The 27,989-nt window shown below is 42.0% G+C and overlaps 1 protein-coding gene across 6 annotated transcripts in view; it reads right to left on the minus strand.

Annotated features, from left to right (window-relative positions):
• Positions 1–27,989, minus strand: part of Ago4 (argonaute RISC component 4) — a 45,474-nt gene that overhangs the window by 13,196 nt on the left and 4,289 nt on the right. Inside the window, 14 exon segments of one of the 6 annotated variants that reach the window (NM_001394371.1) lie at positions 1,547–1,681; positions 1,817–2,132; positions 5,687–5,846; positions 7,326–7,510; positions 8,709–8,842; positions 9,032–9,160; positions 9,301–9,420; positions 9,902–10,049; positions 14,176–14,263; positions 15,150–15,284; positions 15,382–15,518; positions 15,683–15,864; positions 19,202–19,322; positions 22,420–22,585. In NM_001394371.1, the coding sequence (NP_001381300.1) occupies positions 1,547–1,681; positions 1,817–2,132; positions 5,687–5,846; positions 7,326–7,510; positions 8,709–8,842; positions 9,032–9,160; positions 9,301–9,420; positions 9,902–10,049; positions 14,176–14,263; positions 15,150–15,284; positions 15,382–15,518; positions 15,683–15,864; positions 19,202–19,322; positions 22,420–22,585 (2,156 nt within the window). 6 annotated transcript variants of the gene reach the window in all.

Here is a 27,989-nt window from a genome sequence, read left to right on the forward strand (position 1 = left end):
CACTGTAGACTGTCTACTGTTTACTCAAGTGAAGTTGGCTACATTATAGAGAGCACAGTTATTACAGAATGCAGACTGCTTTCACAGTAACAAAAAACTGACAATTCCAAAATCTGGAGCTGGAGAAATGGTTTAGCAGTTAAGGGCACGTGCTTCATAATCCTGAGGGCAGGTGTCCCAGTAAATGTCTGTAACACTAGGCCTGAAGTAGAACCAAGGCAGGAAGAATACTGGGGCTCACTGGCTTCCAGCCGAGCCAAGAGAACGCAAGCCCCAGGTTCAGGGAAGACCCTGCCTCAAATGAATAAGCAGAGAATAGCAGAGGGGAACACCTGATGCCCTCTTTTGACCTCTGCATGCATGTACAGATACACACACCTATATACATTCTCATGCACATACACACACACACAAATAGATAAGTAAATATACACACATATACACACATGCATATATACACACATTATATAAATATACATACATATACATAAATGAAAATCTTAAGTCAAATTATCATAAATTTTAATTGTAACTTAGAAAAGTAAAGTCTCTTGCCTGTGATTAATAAGTATGATATCATAATTCTTCCAAGTGGATACCCCAATAATTCCCTAAACTGAGGTGATCCTGCTTTATACCCTAGAACTATCACTAGCAGTTCACCATAGACTGCCTACTGTTTACTCATGTGACTGACTATATTATAAGAGTAAAAAGCAGCAAAAACCACATGTGAAACTCTGGGTTTGATCTCCAGCAAAACGTGTGCGCGCGCACACACACACACACACACACACACACAATGTCATTTTGAAGTTGCTTGTTATACTCTAATGTACCTGACGTGTTTCTAACCAGCACCCATCAAAATTATACAAAAACAGCTTGTGATGGTTAATACGGACTGCCGACTTGACAGGATCTAGAATAATTTGTCCAGAATAGAAACAAATCTATCTTGGTTTTGTTTCTTGAGACACGGTCTTTTATATAGCCCTGGCTGCCCTGGAACTCCCTACATAGATCAGAGGCTTAACTCACCTGCCTCTACCTCCCAAAACCTGGGATTAAAGGCATGCACCACCACGCTCAGCTTCTAGATTAGAGTAACTGGTGTGGGAAGTCCCACCCTAACTGTGAGTAAAGAGAGCTAGGCACTTACTGATTGTTGACTGTGACATAATATAACCAGCTGCCTGCAGCTCCTGACATCGTGACTTCAATCATGATAGACTGCCCCCTCAAACTGTGAGCCAAAGTCAAGCTTCTGTCAGGTATTCTGTCACAGTGATAACAAAAGTAACTAATCTACAACTCTCCAAGCCCTCTCCAAAACTTGAGAAACCAGCATTTTTATCACACAAGAGAAACATTCATCGTTAACACTTGTGCTATCTAGAACCAGTCATCTAAATTCAACTGCAGTTAATATATTTATTAAATTATTTTAGACACAGGTGTTTTAGAGGATATTGTAAACATCTGCTCAAAACCACATTTACTTGTCACACAGTCTGATGAGGAAGCTTACAGCGCGTCTCCTTACCCTTTCTGTTTTATCTGCACAGAAGAGTCGTGTGTGATGTCGCTTTTGTACCACAATGTAGGTTATTCCTGGCCGGTAGTCTTCCTCCAGACTTATACATGCCTTTCGAATTGCTATTAGTTCTGGCCAAGCTACCTAGGAGACAGAAGGGGAATTTTGTTTCATGGAGAACTTGCCAAGAATCCCTCGGGTCTCGTGTCTCCAGTGGCAGGTAGGAGGGCGCTCTGTCAGAGCACTGGTAGGCTGATGGCCCTGAGCTGAGGGGAGCACCTGTTTCATCTGTCCCTCGGATACCCCTCCGCGGTAGTAGATGATACGCGTGGGCTTGAAGCGCGTGGACTTATAGAACTGAATCAGCAGCTCCCGAGCCATGCTCGTCAGGTCCTGCACGACCTCCTGACTGAACAGGAGCTCCTGGGCAATCTCCTGGCGAGATGTCTGCACCCGGACAGTGGCACAGTACCGACTGGGATGGCCATCCATGCTGCCCACCACCGCTGCAATAGAAGGCTTCTTCCCATCCCCAGCAGGTGGATGAGTGACATCTGCTCCCAGGAAGATGACAGGCTGCTGGAACACTGAGGGCCTGTCGAATATAAGAAAACAGTGACACTCAATGTGTCTAGAAAAATGTATCACCAGCGGTAACTGCAGGTATAATCTTAGAAATGAGGAACCTCTGAACATTAGGAAAGAACACTCTCCTTCCAAAAACTAACTCCCTTTAAATTGTGAAATTTAGGGAAGTGAATCAAATTCATTCTTATCAGTTTCATACAGACTTATGTTATATTTATTTATAATAGATTATATATATTCTCAAATTTTATACATAATATTTATCACTTAAACCATGTATTTTATTTATTTTTATTTGCATACACTCCTACACAAATATAATCTCTACAAGAGTAGGAATTTTGGGGCTGGAGAGATGGCTTAGTGGTTAAGAACACTGGCTGTTCTTCCAGAGGTCCTGAGTTCAATTCCCAGCACCCACACGGTGGCTCACAACCATCTGTAATGGGATCTGATGCCCTCTTCTGGCATGCAGATGTACATGCAGATAGAGCACTCATATAAATAAAGTAGGTAAGTAAATGTTTTTAAAAAGAGTAGGAGGGTTGGGGATTTAGCTCAGTGGTAGAGCGCTTGCCTAGCAACCGCAAGGCCCTGGGTTCGGTCCCCAGCTCCGAAAAAAAGAAAAAGAAAAAAAAATGGCATTGGAGTTGAAAAGCAGATGCTATTGTCTTCAGAGACAAGGAACTGAGGACCAGATATCTTAAAGATTCACATGGGCAGCAATCCCCAAATCTTCCAGTCCTTACCAGTACTCTGTTGACCACACAGCACCATCTTGCCTTAGTGTTTGGTTACTCCAGAGCCAAGCTGACAAGTTGAAACTTAAACAAAAGCCTATGACTTAGAGAGGAGAGACATCAGTCTCTTAGGAGTCTCTGAGGCCAGGGGCTTTGGCTCAGTGATGGAGGCTGATGCAGCGTCTGACACCCAGCAGTGATCCTTAAAAGTCACTGCTGAGAGCTGGACATGGTGTTGGGTACCTATAATTCCAGCACTCCAGAAGCAGAGGCAGGAGGATTACTACAAGTTTGAGGCTAGCCTGAAGTCAATGAGGTCAATTTCAGACCAGTTAGGGTTTTGTATGAGACTCTGTCTCAAGAAAACCAAAAGAGTAAATAACAGCATTAGCAAATTAAACAACAAAGATGAATGTGTTTACCAGAGCAAGCTACAAGACACAGCACCGAGCATAGCTGTAAGACCTATGCGCTATCATAACTTACAACCAGAAACCACCTAAAACTGTGGCTATAAGTCAATAAAATCATCTCATGACTCAATATAAAAATGAGCAAAGAAGCCATGTAGAGTAGCATCTGTAGTTCCAGCTGCTCAGGGGGTTAAAACTGCTTTACCCAGAAATTCAGGATCAGCCTGGGCAATGGACAGAAACTCCTCCTTGCAGGCCCTCCTTATCTCTCTTCCCCTCCTCTCCTTATCTTTCTTTTCCTCTTTGTAGTGCTGGAGACCAGAACGTGCTTGTGCAATGCTAGGCCAAGTGCTTATCACCAAGATATAGCCTTAGCCCGACAAAATCTGCTTTGTTATTCTGCACCATTCAGATGTAGATTTAGTAGTAATCTCAGCTACTGTCGAAGCAAGATCACTTTAGAAGGGTCTCATTATGTAGCACTGGCTATCCTGGAACTCACTATGTACACCAGGCTGGCCTTGAATTTATACAGATTCGCCTGGCTCAGCCTCCCAACTCCTCTGATTAAAGGTGTGCACTATGAAGCCTGGCAAGATTTAATTTTTAATTGCATGTATGTGCCTGTGTAAGTTTATGTGCACCACATTCATAGATGTCCTCAGAGCTTTCAGATCCCCTGGAACTAGAGTTACAGACAGGTGTGAGCTGTCTGATGTGGGTGCCTGGAACTGAACTTGGATCCTTTGCAAGAACGGTAAGAGATCTTAACTGCTGAGCCATCTCTCCAACCAAGCCCCCCACTTTAAGATGAACCTGGACAATACAGAGAGATTCTGTCTCAAATAAATGTAGAAACAAACAAACAAGTAACAAAGAAGGTAGAGGTTCAAGGTCATCTTCAGTTAATTATCTCTAGACTATTTTAGGCTACAAGAAACTCTGAGACCCAATCCTAAAACCAACAAACAAATAACCAGACAGACAAGAGAACTGAACTGGCTCCTTACAAAAGATGCCCAAATTAACCTAAACACGCTTATCATCATCAATCAGGGTAAAGCAAATTAAAATAATAAGATACTATTTTTTAATAAAAATGGCTAAAATTAACAACACTGATACTGCCAAGTATTGATAATGGTATGGGACAACTAGAACTTTCAGTGGAGATGTAAATTGTTATAGATGGGTTGGAAAAATGCCTGACTGCATCTTTGTATTCTCTAGTCTCTATAATCCCGCCATTCCACACCTGGAGTCCCACACAAGAGAAACAATGGTGACATCTATCAATACTGTAGAACTGTAATATATATAAATATATATGTATATATATATTAGTGCAATGATATATATAATTTATACCTACATAAAATAATCCATAACAGTGAAAATTAATGAAATGCAACACTGTCAAGTGAATTGCACAAATATAATGTTAAGAAAAGGAAGATAAGCCAGACAGAATGGTGCACACCTTTAGTCCCAGCACTCAGGAGGCAGAGACAGACGGATCTCTGTGAGTTGAGGCCAGCTTGGTCTACAGAGTGAGTTCCAGGACAGCTAGGACTACATTGTGACACTCTGTTTTGAAAAAAAGGAAAAAAGAGAAGAAAAGGAAACGGAAGACAAACAAAACAGAGCATACTGCCCCACTGACTCCACTCACAGAAAGGTGACAGGTAAACAAATCTATATGACAGGTCAGGACAGTTTCTATTGGGGTTACCTGTTTGTAGGTAACTTGGGTTTTATGTAACAAATAAGTGCTATAGCCCTGGCCCTGGGAGTTAGCTTTGGAGTGAAAAGAGAGAGCTTGACAGAGTCTGGAAATGCTCCAAGTCTTACTGCTGGTGGGTACATGTGCTTCCTTAAGAAACAGCCACTGAGATGCGTGTTTGAGATGTTTTGTTTACTTGTTTTGCATTGGTAGGAATGGAATTCGGGGCCTTACACACACCGTGCAAGTGTTCTATCACCGAGCTACATCTCAGACCTTGGTTTTTATTTTGTTTTATTTTGTTTTTTGAGACAGGGTCTCACTGTGTGGCTTTGACTAGCCTGGAGCTCACTATGTAGATAAGGCTGGTCTGGAATTCATTAGCCTGCTTTGGACTCCTGAGTGCTGGGATTAAAATATATACTATCACACCTGGCTGAAAAAGCCTTGGGGGTTTTGTTTGTTTTTATTTTAACTTCATTTTGTTTTGTTTTGTTTTTTAAGACAAGGCCTTGATATGTAGCCTAGACTGGCATGAAATTCATGATCCAACGATCCTCCTGCCTTATTTTCCCCAAGTAGTGGTGGTGTGTACCATCATATCTGGCTAGAAAGGGTGTTCTCTATCATAAATCACATAACTTAAATTTTAAATAAAAATAGGGAAAAGCAGTCACGATCTTACCTTTGATGAGGCACAAGTACGTTGTTAATTCCTCCAAGCTTTGCGTTTATCTTCAGACAAAGGTTGGAAAGGGTTTGTGGCGAGGTCTTCACAACATTTTTGACCTGGACACACTGCGTGGCCATACCTAGGAGGGTATCTCCAACACGCTTCACCTCCGCTATGAAAATAAGTCACTAAGTTGGCTCCCTTTGAAACACTTAGTCACCTAATTACTAAGGGGATGAAGGGGAAGTCCTGAACATTTAACATTTATGGCCTGCAAGAAGGGCCACACGCGAGTGTCAGGTGCCAGCACTTTTTCCTACTAAACACTCAGCAGCCTGTCCTTCTCTCCTGGGCTGCAGCTCTGAAAGCCAGCCCACTTCCTTCACCCTTCTGGTGCTGCCTGCCACCGCTTGCTGGGTCTCTTGAGGTTTCTTCCCTCAGAACTGGTCTGGTGAAGAAACTCATCCCTAGCTCCACCCTCCTCAGAGCACATAGCGCTCTCTCAATCTTACTTTGTTCCCCTAAACATTAGAGATGAACAGAAGGTGACAAAAGAAGCAGACAGAGGATTGGGGGTGCGATGACATTTAAGGGCTGGTGTGCTCTGACAGTCTGACTCAGACGGTCAGCAAGAGGAAACCCTGTGTCACTCTTCTAACAGAAGATACAGACTTAGCATATCTTCTCTAGAGGCAGCCCTCATGCCCAGCTCCAGCCTACTCCTCATTCTGAGATCTCTGCGTGCTTTTCACCAGCATATTCTGCATTCCAGCTTCCTGGACCATGGACAGCCTACACGGCATTTCCAGCCCCTATCATCTCGTCACCCCTCCCACCAGGTTGGGTAAGGTTGGTTGTATCCAGACGTAGGGAGAAAAACATGGTGGCCAGCAACCTTCTAAACAGTGTTTGCTCTACTAAGTTGTGTGTCTTAGAGTGAGAAGGATGTGGTTATATGGAGCAAAGGCCAATGTCTATTGAGAATAGACTCAAAAGAAGAACAAGAAATGAATCTTGGCTGGGATGTGGCTCAGTTGATATAGTGCTTCCCTACCATTTATGAAGCCCTGTGTTTGATCCCCAGCACCACATAAGTCAAGTGTAGAGTTACATTCCTAGAATCCCAGCACTTAGGAGGTGGAAATAGGAGGATTCAAAGCTGAAGGCATTCTCTATCACATAATGAGTTCAAGGCCAGTCTACATAAGATCTTAACAAGAAAGGGGCAGGGAGTAGGGAAAGAAGAGAGGATTGAAAAGGAAAGTGTATCTATCATACCCCAACCCTACTGTTTTTCAATGTTGCAGATCAAATGTAGGGCAGGGAGCTTGCTAAACAAGATGCTCTCCCGCTGAGTTATATGCCTGTATGCACACCTGAATCTCTGTGGCTTAGACCAATGACAACGCACACCTCAGACTGTGGAATCACCTAGCTTATCCGCCAAGCCTAGGACTTGAAATCATCCCTCGTTCAACATTAAGTGTTTATACTCTTATACTAAAGGCACATGCTTTTAATCCCAGCACTTGGGAGGCAGAGGCACGTGGATCTCTGTGAGCTCAAGGCCAGCCTGGTCAATGGGGTGACTTCCAGGACAGCCAGGGTTGCACAGAGAAACACTGTCTGGAAAAAACACAAGTGTTCATACCATATACTGGTGTCTTCCCAGGCAAAATCACCACTATTAGCTGCAGGCCCACATATGTCATTTTCAGATGTTTAAACATGGGCTCCACACTGTCTGCACCTTGAGCATATTTGCAGAAACATGGTTGACCCTGGATGGGCATCCCTGCATCCTTGGAGATTTTACGAAGTTGGTCAGTGAAGCTCCTATTAAGATAAAAACAGCAGTACACAGCGCTTTTTCACACGTAAACAAACACAAAAGTCTTTATGCAGTCGCCAAAAATAGATTGGCAGTTGTACCACTGCAATTAAAACAGAACAATCAGTATTAGTAAGCTAACAGATAAGCAGTCTGAATTTTTATTACTATTTTTTGGGGTACTGGAAATTAAACCCAGAGCCTTAAGTATGCTAAGCAAGCATTCTACCACTGAGCTATACCGTCAAACCTCTTTCTGAAAAAATTATGGTTCAGCTGAACTTTAGGACTAGAATAGCATTTATATTTAAAATATTTTTTTAAAAAAATAATCAAATCAGCAATTTAGAGCTTAAAAAAAAAAAGTCCCAGTTTCAGGTAACACATACTTTGATAAGACTGGTAACGCTGAATAGGTGAGCTTGTGTTCAACTCAGAATATGTAAACATGCTTTCATATTCAAGTATGTTTAGAATTAGAAGCAAATTTTTTTTCATTTTGAAGTTTAAATTTTGGATTTAAGAAATTACTTGAATCTACGCACAAGCCAGGTTCTCACAATTTAGCCTTAGCTGGCCTGAAATTTGTTATGTAGACCAGGTTGGCCTTGAACTTGGAGTCCCATCTGCCTCTGCCTCCCTAGTGCTGGGATTAAAGGTGTGAACCATCAGACTTAGTATAAAGTAATAGACACTGACTATTGGCCAATGTCTTGTAGGGTTCCTTTGTTTTACCCCAGTTCTGTTTCTTGGTTTTCTTTACCCTTCTCGTGGCCTTCCTTACACAGGAGAAGTATCTGTACGAGGTGACACAACTGAGGCAGTTTTCCTGCAGCAAAACAAGCTCACCTAGCGAGTTATAACTGCCAAGACTGAGCTGGTTTTCATGTTTACTAGAAAAGGTGCAATGGCTATGGACACCTCCTAAGCGCTGGAGAGTGTTCCAAATAGCACTGTTCCTGCTCTGTCTGCCTCACAGCTTCTGATGAATTACTTCACGAGTTTCTACTTGAAATATGCAGAAGCTGAGTCAGACTCCCAAAGAGTTCTTAGTTTACGATATAGCGCAGGGTCTTTTCTGTGGAGCCAGATGGCATCACTGTGGGCATCAGGGGGTCAGTGCCGGTGTACCCAGCACAGACACAGAAAGATGATATTTCGTATCTAGAAGGGGTATTACTGAGCTGAAAACAGGATACTCACTTTAGCAAATCTTCCCTACATTGTTTCTGAGGCGCAAAACAAGCCACTGCCCATACTTTAATTTCAATGCCAGCATAAAACTGCTTTCCTCGCATGTCCCAGACACCCTGGTTGGGTGTGGCTACTGTTTTATTCTTTAAAAACAAAAAACAAAAAAGAAACAAAAGAAAGAGAAAAGATATTACAATCTAAGACCATTTTTATGTTGAAGGGGGAACAAACAAAACTTTATGTGGTACAGTGAGAAGTCAGAAGCAGTAGTGAGCACGACTACAGGCAAATTCAAAGGTGCAGCTTTTTTGATTGGTACGGAAGCAGCTTACCCGGCCTCCATACTGCAGCATTGGCGCCGGAAGCACCCTGCCCATGAGTTCCGTCATCTCATTGTGCACAACGATCCCAAATTCCTTCAGGTATGGGTCAGGTCCACCCAGCACGCTGTTGCTCTTCACCTAAGGAACAGAAAAGCCTGCATACATAAGAGCAAACAGGAACTGTGTCCCCTCCGGAGCTGTTTATTCTGTTTTGGGGGGCCTTTTTGTTTTGTTTTGAGCTCACAGCTGGCTAATCTTGAAGACTACGCCTTACTGACCAGTCTACTGATTTCCTCCTGTCTGTCAGGAGCAGATCTCGCTGTGGCTTTGATCATGGTGGATGTCTGGTTGTCTGTGAGCTTCTTTATACATCTCTGCCCTGCTACTATATTACAGACCTGCGAAGAAACAAAGAGAAGCTAGGTGTTGTAGAAATGGGGTTCTATACATGAAGTCCTTGTCTAGTTCTAGGAAAAAATAGTTACATAATAAATTTATGTGCACAAGATACTTCAAAAGGACTAAATTCTGCCACAAGTTTATACTATTTTGGTTTTTTTTTTTTTTTTTTTGGTTCTTTTTTTTTTTTTTTGGAGCTGGGGACCGAACCCAGGGCCTTGCGCTTCCTAGGCAAGCACTCTACCACTGAGCTAAATCCCCAACCCCTACTTTGGTTTTTTTTAAAGACAGGTTTTCTCGGTGTAGCCCTAGCTATCCTGGAATTCACTTTATAGACCAGGCTAGACTCTAACTCACAGAGATCCTGCTGTTTCTGCCTCCCGAGTGCTGGGATTAAAGGCATGCAGCAAGACCCACCCAGTCTGAACACAAGAAAAATTAATTCAAGAGATTAGCAAAAGAAAATGTCATTCGGCTTACCTCAAGTGGCAGGTATGTATGCTTTTGCTCTTGTCCCACTTGAAGGCAGGGAAGATGGGAGTATTTCAGCTGCAGATTATATTTTTGCTTAAAATACTGAGCTACTGTACATTCCATAGCTTGACCATTTTCTAGCTGCAAAGGGAAGCTAAAGGAAAGAAAGTCTATTTAAAACTTTTACTTCTTTAACAAGTAAACAAAACCTACTAACATTTTCTTTTTTCTTTTTTTTTTTTTTTTTTTTTTTTTTTTTGGAGCTGGGGACCGAACCCAGGGCCTTGCGCTTCCTAGGTAAGCTCTCTACCAGCTACTAACATTTTCTATGTTGATTAGTCACTTAAGAAACAAAGGCCAGGGGCTGAGGATGTGGCTCAGTGGGGAGAAAGCTTGTTTAACGTGTGCAGAGCCCTGTGTTTGGTCCCCAGCACTCCATAGGCCACTGAAATAAACAGTGGTACATGCCTGTAGGTCCAGCCCTTAGGAGATGTAGGCAGAGAATCAGGAGTTCAATGTCATCCTCACTTACATAGTAAGTTTTAGGCCATCCTGGACTACATAAGACTCTCAAAAAGGGGTTTGGGGAGGCAGCAAGATAGCTCATTAGGTGAAGATGCTTGCTACCGAGGCTGACAACCTGAGTTCAATCCCTGGGACCCATGCAATGGAAGGACAGAGCCAACTCCCATGAGCTGTTCCGTACATGTGTATGTGTGTGTGGGGGTGCATACAAACAAATAAACAGTGACTGTGCAGAATGCATAAAGCCTTTTGTTCAATCCCCAGCACCACCACCAAAAAAAAAAAAAAAAAAAAAAAAAAAAAAAAAAAAGGCTGAGTACTTTCAGTGAAGTCATTTTAGTATTGTACCAGAAAATTTTCACTGAAATTTCAATTTTTGTTGAAGCTAAAAAAAATTTTAGGGCTGGAGAGATGGCTCAACGGTTAAGAGCACCCGACTGCTCTTCCAGAGGTCATGAGTTCAATTCCCAGCAACCACATGGTGGCTCACAACCATCTGTAAAGAGATCTGATGCCCTCTTCTGGTGTATCTGAAGACAGCTACAGTGTACTTATATATAATAAATGAATAAATCTAAAAAAAAAAAAATTTTAATTCAAAATTTATTTTTTTCCCCACACAAAAGAAGATCTAGGTCTGGGGGGCTCATACCTGAAACCCTAGTACTCCAGAGAATGAGGCAGGAGAACCTCTTCATGTTTGAGGCTAGACTGGATGTATTTCTGCCCACCATGTACACGCCACCTGCCTCAGAGGTTAGTAGAGGGCCACTGATCCCTTGGAACTTTAGTTATGGACAGCTGTGAGCTGCCATGTGGGTGCTAGGAAATGTACCCAGATTTTCTGCAAGAATAACAAGTTCTTCTAATCATGGGGCCTCTTTACCCTGCTGGCTACTGAGATATATACTTGGAGTCATCCACATAATTTTATTTGCTCAAGATGAACTTTTTCTAAGTGAATGACTATAGTTATTGAGGCCACATTTTTTAGATCTCCAAGATTTGAGATTTCTAGCCAGGGCAAATTATGTAGTATGGAGGCAACAAGACTAAATACACAGTTTAGGGAGATAGATTAGGAGGTATGAAAAAAAAAAAAAAAACCCTCACTTTGCAAGCCCTATATCCTGAGTTCAATCCCTGGATCATATACTAGAAAGAATACCAACTCCTAAAAGTTATCCTCTTTCCTCCACATGGATGCTATGGCATATGGATGCCCATGTGAACACACACACACACAAACACACACACACACACACACACACACACACACACACACACACACACGGGGGGGGGGGGAATACCATTGACACAAAGTATACTGACAAGAAAAGAAATTCTGCATAAGCAAAATAGTATATAATTAATATAATTTAACACTACTCATTTAGGAGAGCCAAGAACCAATCTTTTTCTCTTGTCAGACAAAAGGTTAGTGATCCTGATGACAAGAATGAATCTACCATATGCAGTAAGTGTACGTGCACTTCCACACATATTCTCACTTAGGCATAGTACCCAATGTACCACAAGTTGTGTGATTAGAAAAGCAAGATTGAGTAAGAGGAAAAGAATGCACTGCTGAGGCAAATGGATGGAACTGGAAAATATCATCCTGAATGAGATAACCCAATCACAGAAAAACACACATGGTATGCACTCATTGATAAGTGGATATTAGCCCAAATGCTTGAATAACCCTAGATGCACAGAACACATGAAACTCAAGAAGAATGACCAAAATGCAAATGCTTCACTCCTTCTTTAAAAGGGGAACAAGAATACCCTTGGGAAGGAATAGGGAGGCAAAGTTTAGAACAGAGGCAGAAGGAACACCCATTCAAAGCCTGCCCCACATGTGGCCCATACATATACAGCCACCAAACTAGATAAGATGGATGAAGCAAAGAAGTGCAGGCTGACAGAAACCTGAGAGACACAGCCAGAATACAGCAAATACATAGGCGAATGCCATCATTAAACCACTGAACTGAGAACGGGACCCCTGTTGAAGGAATCTTAGAAAGGACTGAAAGAGCTTGAAGGGGCTCGAGACCCCATATGAACAACAATGCCAACCAACCAGAGCTTCCAGGGACTAAACCACTACCTAAAGACTATACATGGACTGACCGTGGACTCCATGGTAGCAATGAATGGCCTAGTAAGAGCACCAGTGGAAGGGGAATCCCTTGGTCCTGCCAAGACTGAACCCCCAGTGAACGTGATTGCTGGAGGGAGGGTGGTAAGGGGGGGAGGGTGGGGAGGGGAACACCCATAGAGAAGGGGAGGGAGAGGGGTTAGGGGGATGTTGGCCCGGAAACCGGGAAAGGGAATAAAAATCGAAATGTAGGGGGCTGGAGAGATAGCTTAGCGGTTAAGAGCACTGACTGCTCTTCCAGAGGTCCTGAGTTCAAATCCCAGCAACCACATGGTGGCTCACAACCATCTGTAATGAGATCTGGTGCCCTCTTCTGGTGAATCTGCAGACAGCTACAGTGTACTCATCTATAATAAATAAATAAATCTTTAAAAAAAATCGAAATGTAAATAAGAAATACCCAAGTTAATAAAGATGAAGGAAAAAAAAAAGAATGCACTGCTGGAGACAGACACTAATAGCTGAGAGTAACATCGAGCTATAAAGGAAGGGAGAGACAACTACACAAATATGCAAAGCAGTATTTGTCTTCCCATAATGGCCTGTAGGATGCCTAGACCCTGGTAGGGTCAGCCTGTACTCAGAATTACAGTATAGTAATTGATTATAGTATAGTAATTGATTACAATAACTATTATATTCCTTTTTTAAAAGCTTTAACTGTGTTTGCATGTACATGTATTTGGTATGTGTGCATTTTTGTGTGTGTATGTGTGTGTGCATATGGAGGCCAGGGGTCAGCACGTAGCATCTTTTTTTTTTTTTTTTTTTTTTTTAAAGATTTATTTATTTATTATATACAAGTACACTGTAGCTGTCCTCAGATACACCAGAAGAGGGCATCAGATCCCTTTACAGATGGTTGTGAGCCACCATGTGGTTGCTGGGAATTGAACTCATGACCTCTGGAAGAGCAGTCGGGTGCTCTTAACCGCTGAGCCATCTCTCCAGCCCAGCACGTAGTGTCTTGTATCACTCTCCAATTGACTGTTTGAGGCAGTCTCTCCCTGAATGTGAAGTGCACCCGGTGGCTCGGCTGGTTGATGAGCGGCTCAGGGATCTTCTCAACCCGACTGGCGCTAGAATGGCAGATGTTCAGCACCACGCCTAGCCTTTATGTGGGTAATGGGGATCTGAACTCATGTGCTCATGCTCTACAGTAGGCACGGTATGGATTGGCCATCTCTCCAGGCCCTGATTACATTCTCAAACAGAAGTCGATCTATGTTTAGTACACTTGGTTCAAAAGGTGAACTAAATCACAAGTTCCTAAAATATTTTTTAAAGCTTTGATAAGTGAAAGACTCTTGTAGTGCTGAAAACCACACTACTGTGTCCCATCTTCCCCAATGATGTTCAGTAGTGTCCTCTGTTATCAAGTTGATACCAAATTTTACTGTTAATTTTGGTTTCCTTTATTGTCTTTTTCATTCGTTTTGTGATTTTTCTTTTTTTGAGACAGGGTCTCTTGACTCAGGCTAGACTCAAACTCACAACAATCCTCCTGCCTCAGTCTCTCAAGTACTGAGATTACAGGGCTAAACCATCATGTATGGCTCCCAAATTGTTTTACATGTGATCCACATACGTTTGATGACTGGCTGGTCGTCTTGTCACATTACAAACTCGATATTTTCGTTTCATCTGTCCACAGTGAGTCACCTCAACTTTAAGACCTGAAGAGTTAAAAGGAAAAAAAAAATTAAAATATCAATTTTAATTAAAATCATAGTTACAAAACTAGATTTGAATGCTGCCTTTAAAAAGTCAAGGAGTGGGTTGGGGATTAGGCTCAGTGGTAGAGCGCTTGCCTAGTAAGCGCAAGGCCCTGGGTTCGGTTCCCTAGCTCCGAGAAAAGAAAAAAAAAAGTCAAGGAGTGGCAGGGCACGATGGGAGATGGGATGATGGGACACATCTTTAATCCCAGCACTCAGGAGGCAGAGGAAGGCGGATCTGCATAAGTTAGAGGCCAGCCTGGTCTTTAGAGGGAGTTCTAAGATAGCCAAAGCTATAAAGTGAGACTCTGTCAAAAAAAAAAAAAGTCAGAAGTACGTTACTCTGGAAAGAATCCTCATGCAGATAATAGAGATTTCTCCGAATACACATAAAAGTCAATACTTAATACAGAATAAAAGTTGCAGCAATTTAATCATATTATGGCAAAAAGTCTTAGCTAAGTAAGCTCTAAATTAGGTCCCGGATGATCTAAGATGTTCAACCAATTTTTTTTTTTTTTGAGACAGGATCTTCTACATGGCTCAGATTAGCCTCGATCTTGTGATCTTCTGGTCACAGTTTCACGATTGCTGAGGCTGCAGGCATGCAATACCATGCCTGGCTACATAACTGACCTTACTAGTTCATTCAGTAAGTTTGTTTAAGTATCAGTATGCTCTGGTGTGTATTTCCAAGTCTGAGTGTATACTGACTTTATGGCTAACACAGGGTCCCACTTGCTGGGACTATGTAGGCTAGGAAGGCAACCCAGGTCTATGTGGCTCAAGCCCAGATGATCTTACTGTGTTACACTCATGCCACAATGACATTACCAGGAATACCTACCCCTGATTTCTTTGGTAAACTTGACACGCTGGGAGTCTGTTAGAGGTTTCGTCTGCTCGTTGATGTTCTGGATGTCTAAAACCTCACACATGAACTCAATGATGGGCTGAGCCCGGTAGAAAGCAGTTGCAGATACTAACAAGCAGAGAAAGGATACTTAGCATCAAGGCAAAGTGAAGGGCCCAAACTAATCGACCAAAAACCAGAGTTAGCAGATGGAGCTCCAACCCACCATCAATGTTGAGCATCATCTTCCACATGGCAGGGCGCACAGACTGGTGAAAGCCGAACCAGACCTCTCTGCCCCCTCCCAGAGGGTGGTAGTAACCTTCAGGAGGTGAGAAAAAAGACCGGCCTACTGGAGTGTACCTGAAGAGACAAAGGTTTGAATACTTCATGCAAAACATTTTGACGTCAGTTTGTGAACTGAAATCAAGTTTGAATGGTGCCTTATGTTGGAACCTTTGCATGGTAAGAACATTCTGTCAAAAAGCCTGACATTTGTGGGGAGGGATCCAAAGTAAGGTACTGACCTCATAGAGGGGAGATGCCTTGTAATCACGTCAAGGGCTTGTACTGAGTCATCTGGGACTTCACTCAGGTGTCCAGCTAAAGCTTCTAAAAGCAGCTGAAGGCTCACAACTGACACCCATTGCACTGACACTTTGAACGTTTGGTCCTTGCCCTCACCTGGGAGGGTCACCTCCATATCAACCTAGTGGAAAATACATACAGGTTTACAATAGTTGTAGGAAAGACCCCAAAAATATTCCAGATGGCATACGCATGATGAATATTTATCTTAACAGTTTTTATAACTGCAGACCGTGGGAAACAATTTAATTTTCCATAAATAAAGAACTAATTTAATAGAAAATATTATACAATAATTAAAGATAAGGGGCCAGAGAAATGACATAGTAGGTAAATGATATTACTACCCAACCCAATGACCTGAGTTTAGTCCTGAGCACCTCATGGTAGAAGGAAAGAACCAACTCACATAAGTTATCCTCTAACTTCCATATGTACGCCACAGCAGGCATGAACCCATCATACACACATGCACACATGCATACATACAGACATACATACACACATATATACATACATATACACATACATACATCACACATACATACATACATAATACATACAGACATAATACATACATACACACATACATACATAATACATACATATGCAAAAGTAAATAAGTAAAAATTTAAAAATAAATAAATAAGGAAGACAATATATTGCATATGAACTTTATTATTGTCCTAAGTGAAATAAACCTGACATGGAAAGACAAATATAAGAACTACTTAATGAGGTACTCAGAATGGACAAATTCACAGAAACGGAAGGTAGAATAGTGGGTTCCAGAGCAGGTGGCAGGGAGGTATGAGAACTATTGCTTAGTGGGTAGAGAATTTCTGTTTAAAATAACAGAAAAATTCTAGAGTAGATGGTGGTTGCAAGTACACTATGTGAATACTCTTCTGGTGTTTCTGAAGACAGCTACAGTGTGCTCACATAATCAAATAAATAAATAATTCTTTTTAAAAAGATGTGAGATCAAAATAAACATCAAGATAAATAAATAGGGGTTGGGGATTTAGCTCAGTGGTAGAGGGCTTGCCTAGGAAGCGCAAGGTCCTGGGTTCGGTCCCCAGCTCCGAAAAAAAAGAACCAAAAAAAAAAAAAAAGATAAATAAATAAATAAAACCAACCCAACAACAGAGTGGCTGCTCGTGCCTACAATCCCAGCAATCAGGAGGTTGATGCAGGAGGACCATGAATTTAAGGCCAAACTGAGACATATCCCCCCAAAAATTGTCTTGGATTAGAAAATATAGTTAAGGGGTATCAAATTGTATATGAATGGAAACAACACCTAGACATACTGTTTAGTGAAAAAATCAACAAATACATACAACAAATAAGCATAAGCATACATGCAAAAAGATAACGTGAAATATCTAATGACAAGTAATGAACTAATGTGGGATGCTCCTTTACAAGGAGAATGGAACTGGCATGTAGGAAAGTCAAGAAGTCATAGCTTTTGTGAATTGCCTAATAAGTTTAAAAGGAACATATATTCACATAGTAGTCATAAATTTTGTAAAGATTTATTTATGTATGTGAGTATATGGTCACTGTCTTCAGGCACACCAGAAGAGGGCATCGGATCCCGTTACAGATGGCTGTGAGCCACCATGTGGTTGCTGGGAATTGAATCTGGATCCTTGGGAAGAACAATGATTCTTAACCACTTAGCCATCTCTCCAACGCTACATTTTTAAATTTAAAAGTACTTTTAAAATATTTTCTTTCTTATCTACTTTTGTGTATGAGTGCAGGCTCCGATGGAAGCCGGGAGAGATGGACTTCCTGGAGTTGAAGTTACGGGCAGCTATGCCGCCCAGTGTCAGCCCTGAGAGTCAACCTCAGTCCTGGGAGTCAACCTCAGTCCTGGGAGCCAACCTCAGTCCTGGGAGCCAACCTCAGTCCTGGGAGTCAACCTCAGTCCTGGGAGCCAACCTCAGTCCTGGGAGTCAACCTCAGTCCTGGGAGCCAACCTCAGTCCTGGGAGTCAACCTCAGTCCTGGGAGCCAACCTCAGTCCTGGGAGTCAACCTCAGTCCTGGGAGCCAACCTCAGTCCTTGGAAATGGCAGCAAGTGCTCTTAATGGCTGAGCCATCTCTTCAGTGCCTTCTGCAAATGTTCACTACATAGTTATTTATCCATTCCTTTACGTGTATGTACATGTTCATGTTTGTAGGTGAGTATGTGGTATGGCACACATGTGGACATCAGAGGACAACCTGTGGAAGTCAGTTCTCCTCCTACCACATGGGTTCCCAGGGACTGAATCCAAATTTTCTGGCTTGGATTACACTATACCCACCAAGTCACTTCAGCATCCCTACTTTTTTTTTTTTTAAACTTTTTTTTTTAAGATTTATTTATTTATAAGTATACTGTAGCTGTCTTCAGACACACCAGAAGAGGGCATCAGATCTCATTACAGATGGTTATGAGCCACCATATGGTTGCTGGGATTTGAACTCAGGACCTTTGGAAGAGCTGCCAGTGCTCTTAACCACTGAGCCATCTCTCCAGCCCCAGCATCCCTACTTTTAAAAGGCTTACAATCCACTGTAACTGCAGCTCCAGAAAATGCGATGCCCTCTTCTGATGTACAGGTGTACACATTCACGCACGTTCATTTGCATAAATGTAATTAAAACATATACTTTTAAAAAATAATTTTTACTCTTTGTTTTTGGTTTGTTTGCTTTTTTTTTTTTTTTTTTTTTTTTTTTTGGTTCTTTTTTTCGGAGCCGGGGACCGAACCCAGGGCCTTGCGCTTCCTAGGTAAGCGCTCTACCACTGAGCTAAATCCCCAGCCCCGGTTTGTTTGCTTTTATTTAACTCGGGGTCTTACCACCCTGGCTGGTCAGGAATTTCCTGGGTAGAGCACACAGGTTTGGAACTCTCTGTCTCCTGAGGCCGGGATTAAAGATGCGCACCACCATGCTTTTACTACTAGCATGACTGTTTCAGAGTGCACTGTGGTTTTGCTTTCGTAAGTGAAGCTGTGAGAAGCCTGTTGGTAGGCAGTACTTTGCTCCTGCGAATGTAAAATATGGAATACATGCAAAGATGACGGAATCATTGTAACCCGTGCTCCTCCAACCTGTAACTGCCAGCAGACTCACTGATTGTGGACACTGTAACCGGTCACGTGTGCAGCCCTGAGTGAAGGCCCCATAGAGAGGAGGGGAGAGCAGCAGGAAGAGGAGGAAGCTTGCCAAATGGCTCAGTGGGAAAACGCGCTTGCCAACAAGTTTGATGCCCCAAATTCCATGTCTGGAAGCCATGTGGGGGACCGAGAACCAACTCACATGCACTGTGGCATGTGCATGCCTCCCAACAGAAAGTAACTGAAGGAGTAAAAGACCTGAAGGGAGACCCAGAAGGAAAGTCTTCCGTCACCTGCAGTTGCCACTGAGTAACCCGGAGTCCCCGCTGCTGACACTTACCCTATCCCGTCCGATTGGCAGTGGATGTGCTGTGTACATGTTTCTTTTGCCATCATAGCCAGGCTGCCGATCTCCAAATATCTGCATCTTGAAGTGTCGCACCATAGTGTCTACTACCTCCCTTAAGAGTAACAGAGACAGTGGCAGTTAGCGTTGAGAAATGATCAACAGAAAGTGGCACCATGCTTTCATCTAAGCTCTGTGTGGGTGCCACGAGTAAAAAGCCAAAGTCACAAAGATGACTAAAGTAAAGAAAGAAAAAATTAACTTAAGGAAGGTAACAATACATGGGCACATGAGCACATAGAACACACCTGTAATCCCAACACTGGGACGGTGGAGGCAGGAAGATCAGGAGTTCAAAACCATCCTTGGCTAAATACTGAGTTTAAGACAAACTTGGACTATGTGAGACCCAGTCTCAAAAAAAAAAAAAAAAAAAAAAGTGGACCAATGAGATGGCTCAGCAGAAAAAGCTAATCGCATCCAGAAACCATAGATAGAAAATCAGTTCTCTCCAGTTGTCCTCTGACCTCCCCACATATGCCACAGCATACATGTACCCACAGACACAGACACACACACAGACACACACACAGACACACACACACACATAAATAAAAATGTAGGAAAGTAACTAGAGCTTTATAAGACTAGTATAATTAAGGCATCTAAGCTTTGCGTGGATGTTTACCACTAAATGATGTTTCTTATAAAATCAGAATCTTTATCAAGAACATTGGTCTTGGGTCTGAAAAAAATGACTCAATGGTTAAGAGCACTGACTGCTCTTCCAGGGGCCCTGAGTCAAATCCCAGCAACCACATGGTGGCTCACAATCATCTGTAATGGGATCCATTGCTCTCTTCTGTTGTGTCTGAAGACAGCGACAGTGTACTCATATACATTAAACAAATAATTCTTTTTTTTTTTTTGGTTCTTTTTTTTCCCGGAGCTGGGGACCGAACCCAGGGCCTTGCGCTTCCTAGGTAAGCGCTCTACCACTGAGCTAAATCCCCAACCCCAACAAATAATTCTTTAAAAAAAGAATATTAGAAGGTCTTGAGAAAAGAATGGAACTCAGAAACTTGTAAATCAATATATCCAAGATGCACTGTATTCAAGTGAGTAGGTCAACCCCCTTTTCTAATGCCAATGATTTATTACTCTGTATACTACTTTGTTTTACTCTATAAGGTTCCTAGGTAGTATAAATAAAGAATGCCATCAGATATTCCCACTCTGAAGAGATTACTGATTGAGTTTCTACTAGACAGAATTCTCGATGGCTGGCTCTGCTTTAGTCTTTAACAGACAGCAGTTTTCTCTATGCAGCTCCTAAAGTAAAGAAACGCAATGGCCCGGAAAAGGGAATACATAACACAAGACACCAACAATCTGAGTCCACAATGTTGTCAATGCTAAAGTCAGTGAAAACTTGGGTGCTTTGTGCTACCACCCAAAGAGCACCCTGAAAGGATATGGTTAGAAGAGTCAGAAAGAAAGCACACACGTTCAGCTGACAGGCCAGCACCACCACACACGGGTGCACAGGAGTGAGCTGCTGGAGTCTGTCCTGGAGAATTCATAACACAATAGGTGTAGGGGGACAGGGAAAAGACCTTCTAGGCCTGGGGGAAGGGCAATGTCTGTGTCTTGGAGAAGTTCATATTCTAATAGTCAAAACTTGATAAATCAGCAAATAAAACATATAATGAAAAATAAAGCAGGAATGGGCCCAGAACTGTAGCTCAGTAGTAGAAAGCCTGTCACTATCCACAAAGCCCTGGGTTTGATCTCCATAAACCAGCTGTCATCCCACACTATAAAGGTTAACTAGTTAACTAGGCTGCATGAGACCCTGTCTCAAAAAAGAAAAAAGGAATACAAACTGAGAAATTATCCTTTTCTAATGTTTACTAGCTCTTACTATGTTTTCTAATGAACACATAGCTCTTAAGTTAGTTTTTTTAAAGTGAGACTATATTATATTACATTTCTTTATTGCATTTCTATATTACCATTTTCCTTATGATTTTTTTATAAGTGTGACTTTCTGACTGATTTCACTTGTACTTTTGGTGGCTGTGATATTTGAGTTAGGATACAGTTCACAAACATGGAGCTTAATAAGGTTGGTAAGACAAGGGCTTGAGAAATAGTCAAGAACGCCTTTAGCTTTTGGAGAAGACTGGAGTTTAGTTCCCAGGATCCACACTGGGTATCTTACAGCTCCAGGGGATTCAGTGCCTTCTTTGCATGTGCACGAGCACACACACACACACACACACACACACACACACACACACACACACACACAAATAAATATTTAAAACACATGTCCTCGCTCAGAAGGGGAAAGCTGAAAGATTTGAATTCAAAAACATTGTAAATCAATGCTTCTCTGGGCTACATATCAAGACCCTGTCTCAAAAGATGATTGATCTCTACACCCGAGCTAAATTATTTCAGTGTAATTTTTAAAAAGGATAAAGCAAAAACAAAACATACATACAAACAAACAAAAAAACCTCCCTAAGCATTGCTAAATGACTCAGCTGGCAGCAAAGGCATTGTCAGCAAAGCAAGAGTCTTAGTGTGGAGGCTGCTGGAGGATGGCCTCATGGATGCAGTGACAGAGAATGAGTGTGTGTGTCCTTTAACTACAGGGTATCTCCATGTCGGTGACCTGACCACACCCAAAAACAGTTCACCTCATCAGACCCTCTTGAATAATGCTAGAAATAAGCAGGGCCTCTCCTGAGCTTTTCTTCAATGCTCTGACGCAACCCTTCCGTCATTGTGTGCTCATGTACACAGTGATGACATCTAAATCTCCAGATACCCCTACTTCCCAAACACTAGCATCTCCATTTACTTCATAAACTTCTGGTACCTTTGGTTGATGATGACCAATGACATGTTCACCTTATCAAAGAGTACGTATTTATTAATAGATCAATGCTATATCCAGCAGAGTTCCGGAACAACCAAGGAGGATCACATCATACACTTACTAGAGAGACTTCAATAGACGACATGATACATAATAAGTTATCTGAACTATATGCACTTAAAAGTCTACTCTGGGGGCTGGGGATTTAGCTCAGTGGTAGAGCGCTTACCTAGGAAGCGCAAGGCCCTGGGTTCGGTCCCCAGTTCCGGAAAAAAAGAACCAAAAAAAAAAAAAAAAAAAAAAAGTCTACTCTGATTCTTACCTGTTGACTCTACGAGGCCGTTTTTCCGGTTTAATATCCACATCATAGTGATACACATCTATTTTAGGAATCTGAACCTGAAAATGATTGGCTAACAGTCGGATTGGTTTCCCAACAGTGCCAAGGCCAGGACGCCGGGGTGGCTGGAAGAGGCTGGCTGGAGGTCCTAAAGAGATTGAAAGACATATGTTGTGCTGTTTGGTAATGAGAATAATGACAGTTAAAACTATTGAGATCTTATTTATCACTGAACATGTTCTGATATATAAAAAAAAAAAAAATCGGGGTTGGGGATTTAGCTCAGTGGTAGAGCGCTTGCCTAGGAAGCGCAAGGCCCTGGGTTCGGTCCCCAGCTCTGAAAAAAAAGAACCAAAAAAAAAAAAAATCTTGGGGGCTGGAGAGATGGCTCAGTGGTTAAGAGCACTGACTGCTCTTCCAGAGGTCCAGAGTTCAATTCCCAGCAACCACATGGTAGCTTATGACCATCTGTAATGGCATCTGATGCCCTCTTCTGGTGTGTCTGAAAATAGTACAGTGTACTCCCGTACATAAAATAAAACTTAAAAAAAAAAAATCTTGACTCTCTGAGGCTGGAGAGATGGCTCAGAGGCTAAAAGCACTGGTTGCTTTTCCAGAGGACTCAGGTTTAGTTCCCAGCATCTACATGACAGCTTAGGAACGTTTGTAATTCCAGTTCTAGGGAATCCAAGGCCTTCTTCAGACCTTCATGGGCACCAGGCATTCATGGGGTACAATGCTGCCAGCAAAACACTCACACACATAATTTTTAAATGAATATGACACTTGTAAAAAACTGGAGTTACAGACAGTTGTGAGTTGCCACGTGGGTACTGGGAATTGAACCCGTGTCCTCTGGAAGAAATCTCTCCAGCCCATTTTTTTCCTTGAGGTGTCGAATATATTAAACTTATCCAGATTTCTATGTAGTTAGCAATGTTGCTATTATTTTCAATATAAGGAACATCAAAGTTAGACAGAGTATGATGATGAATTTATTTCATACACAAGTTTACAAAATTATATATATTTAAAAGTAACATGTAGCCGATGCTCTGGGAAGATAATTAAGAGCTCAAAGGCATAACTGTCTCAAAAAATAGCAATAGGGGCTTGTGAAATGGCTCAGTAAATAAAGACTTTACTGCCAAGTTTGACAACCTCATTTACATACCCAGGACCCACAGGCTCATAGAAGAAAACTGACTCTAACGCACGCGCACACACACACACTCACTGAATGCATTAAAATAGTCAGGGGGCTAGAGAGATAGCTTAGCCCTTAAGAGCACTGACCGCTCTTCTAGAGAACTTGGATTTGATTCCCAGAACTCACATGACAGCTCACAACTACCTGTAACTCCAGTACAAGGTGATCTGACGCCTTCTCCTGACTGTGGGCACCAGTCATGCACGTTACACAAGACATACATGGGGGCAAGAGTCACCCAGATAAAATACAATTAATAAAATTTTTAAAAATGGGGCTGGAGAGATGGCTCAGTGGTTAAGAGCACTGGATGCTCTTCCTGAGGTCCTGAGTTCAATTCCCAACAACCACATGGTGGCTCACAACCATCTGTAATGGGATCCGATGCCCTCCTCTGGTGTGGCTGAAGACAGCGACAGTGTACTCATTTAAATAAAATAAATTCTAAAAAAAAAAGTAAAAAAAATAAAAATAAAACCAGGAACCAGGTGAGATGGTGCATTTCTTTCATTCTGGCACCTAAAAGGCAGAAGCAGGCCAGCCAGAGCTACAAAGGGAGATGCTGTCTCAAAAAATAAGTAAATAAAACCAAACTAGAAAAAGTACAATCATTATGTAGCTCAGTGGTACAGCACTTATCTACTCCTAGGCTTAAGCAAAACAAACAAGCAAGGAAAAAGATAGAGATGTAACTCAGTGATGGTGTTTGGTTGGTTTGTACAAGGCTCAGGTTCGGTCACTACCACCACATAGAAAGAAACAATGTCTAAACTCTAGGGGCCATCAAGAGCCTTTGTAGTGGGAGAAGGGTCGTTAACTCCCCACAAATAGCCTAGCCTTATTATACTCTACACAAACAGCAGGAGATTAAACACCAGCTGCTTTAATCAAGTCACTTTTTTAGTATCAAACTGAAGCAATATCAAGTATAATATATACATCCTAATCTGTAATCTGCTATTATTAGAACTGTAACAGCCTAGCCAGGTGGGAGGCACTCACCTGTAATTCCAAGAGGCAGGAGGATTGCCATAAATTCAAAGGCTAGCCTGAGCTACAAAGTGAATACCAGCCATGCCTGGGCTCCAGAGTGGCCTCTCAAAATAAAAATAAAAAACAAAACAAGGGCTGGAGAGGTGGCTCAGTGGTTAAGAGCACTAGCTGCTTTTCCAGAGGACCGGGGTTCATTTCTCAGCACCAACATGGCAGCTCACAATTGTCTATAACTCCAGTTCCAGGGCATCTGACACCCTCACACATACACGCAAGCAAAACACCAATGCACATAAAATAACCAAATCACTTAAAAGTGTTTTAAAAGGATGTAAAAAACAAAAAAAGCACAAAACAAACAAACGAAAAAAACTAGAACCTGATTTATAGATGGGCAGTGGTGGTGCATGACTTTAATCCCAGCACTCACAGGCAGATGCAGGCAGATCTCTGAGTTTGAGGCCAACCTGGTCTACAGAGTGAGTTCCAGGAAAGCCAGTGCTACACAGGGAAAGCCTGTCTCAAAACAAACAAACAAACAAGCAAACAAGCAATACTGATTCACTTGTTATGTACCTAATCTACACTGTGTACTTAATATCGGAGACACGGCCCTCAATATCAGTAGTCTAAGTCAATGGTTCTTCACCTGAACATTAGGCAAATACCTAGAGACATTGTTATCTGTCACAAGTGGGAATGCTACTAACATTTACGAGCAGGACTCATCCAGTTCAAAATACCAGTAGTAGCCAGGTTGAGAAGCCTGCTAATCATGGTTCATTCACAAGGTTATGTGCCTGTAATCCCAGTACTCAGGAGGAAGAAGCAGGAGGGTTGAAATTTGAAGCCAGCCTATGCTACATAAGAGACCCTATCTCAAAAAAGAAGACTCTCATATATTGAAATATCTTGCATACTCTCTTTTCCTAATATATATTATATATAATATGTATGTACTATATGTGGTATGTGTACATGTGCGTGTGTATGTGTGTGTGTGTGTGTGTGTGTGTGTATGTGTGTTATGTTACATGCCAATGTATGAATGTGTGGAGACCAGAGGACAAATCACATGTCATCTATCAATCTCCACCTTACTTTTTTTAGATTTATTTTATCTTTTGTGTGTATGAGTGTTTTGCTCGAATGTATATGTGTTTACTACATGCCTGCCTAATGCCATAGACATCAGGAGAGGGCATGAGACCCCCTGGAACTGGAGTGAACCCCCATGTGGGTACTAGAAGCCAAGCCTGGGTCCTCTACAAAAACAAGAAGTGCTTGGAGCCACAGAGCCATCTCTTTAGCTCCCTCCACCTCACTTTCTGAGACAACATCTCAAACTGAACTTGCCGTGTGCTTTTTACATCGGTGCTGGGAACCCAAATCAGGTCCTCATGCTTGCACTGCCCACTCAGCCATCTCCTCAGACCCACAAAATACAGAATCATATTCCTCCCTTTAGAGAGTTATGCTATGCAATGAATATTCAAAACAAGTCATCATTTATCGGACTCATTCTACCACAGCTCTCTCTCTCTCACCTTCCCCCTTCCTCTTTCCCTTTCTTCCTTCTCCCTCCTGACCCCTATTCCCCATCTCAAAACTGAGCATCTGTTAACCTTCTTTGGGGAAGGATTTTGTAGACACAGCCTACATACACTTATCTCCTTCTAGTGAGAATATCGAGTGGACACTGGCCTAAAAAATAGCCACCTTCTCTATTATGAATAGGCGCTGAGCAAAGTAGGATGTGGTTACAATGGAGAGTTACAAGTTCTCTTACTAAAGTGACATTTTACTGACTGAGAACGGAGAGAAGCCACTGAAGAGGGAAAGCTTTGAAACAATTATGTGCTCTAGTGCTCTAGCTTAACCGTCTAGTCACTTAAGGACACCACAGCAAATATCTTAATGGAATTTGTATTGACCAATCACCGTGTACTAATAGGTAAAGTGCTGAAAATATCTTTACATATTCAATTTATGGCTCATTTCCTCCTAAAGTCAAAACTTCAGAATGTAATTCAAATGGAAGTTTCTAAGAAAGGTCTATCCCTTGTATACGCAAGAGCCTGTGTAGGGTAGGACTTAGCTCAAGTGTAGAAATTACTTGTGGACCAGCAAGATGGCTCCACAGGTAAAGGTGCTTTGCTGCCAAACTTGAGTCTGATCCCAATTTCCACATAGTGAAAGCAGTGAACTGAACACATATGCGTACGCATGCATGCACACACGCACGCACGCAACATAATTTTTAAAAGGACTAAGTTGTTAAATTGTCCTGTCTTCTGTACTAGACTTACAAATTCTTAGAAGAACTAGGATTCCAGTTCTGGTTCCCACAACACCTAACTCATCACCCAGCAAGCTGTACGAACTGGATACATGTGGAAGAGCAACCTCAGTGCCATGTAATCAGAAACCTTAACCCTAATATGCAAACTGTGACAGTTACTCTTCAGCAAAGCAAAAGCACACAGCATATGGAAAGCATCCCTGTGAGGCATGGGGGCGGTAAGGCAATCACCAATCAATCCAATTAGACCATGCAGACAAATCAGCCTTGCACGAAATACACGTAAGCAATCATTATAACACAAAATCACAAAGACTCCAGCTTTAAAAGAGAAATCTGGAAGCAGAAGCTTGGATCTAAGGAGTTCCCTAGGAAACTGATTTGTAACCGTTACTGGATGAAGGCCTCCCATTTCTTTCCCAGATTTCGCAAGTCTTTGATTATCTATACTTCTCTAAAGTACTAACGACAAAGGAATTGAAATACAAGAGATTAACTGTAAGGTTGGGAGTATACTCATTGGTAAAGGATGCCCCTATAGCTACAAGATGAGACCCTAAGCTGATCCTTAACACCAAAGGGGGGGTTTGCTGGACAGATGGCTTAGCAGCTAAGAGCACTGACTGCTCTTTGAGAGGCCATGATTTCAAATCCTAGTGGCCACATGGTGGCTCACAACCATCTGTAATGGGATCCAGGACACTCTTCTGGTGTCTCTGAGAACAGCTACATGGTACTTATATAAATTAATAAATAAATATAAATAAATACATCTTTAAAAAAAGTAGAGTAAAATATTTTGTCTCTTTTGTTTTGGCACAAGTCAGGTGAGTAACCACTTCTCTAAATAAACTTAGATTTATTTAGAAATTACATTCTAAAATTTTCACCCCAGAAGCCAATTTCTTTTTTTTTTTTTTTTTTTTGTTCTTTTTTTCGGAGCTGGGGACCGAACCCCAGGGCCTTGCGCTTCCTAGGTAAGCGCTCTACCACTGAGCTAAATTCCCCAGCCCCCCAATTTCTTTGAGTTAGACAAATTATCTACTT

Source organism: Rattus norvegicus, chromosome 5 (assembly GCF_036323735.1).
Source record: "Rattus norvegicus strain BN/NHsdMcwi chromosome 5, GRCr8, whole genome shotgun sequence".
Classification (NCBI taxonomy): domain Eukaryota; kingdom Metazoa; phylum Chordata; class Mammalia; order Rodentia; family Muridae; genus Rattus; species Rattus norvegicus.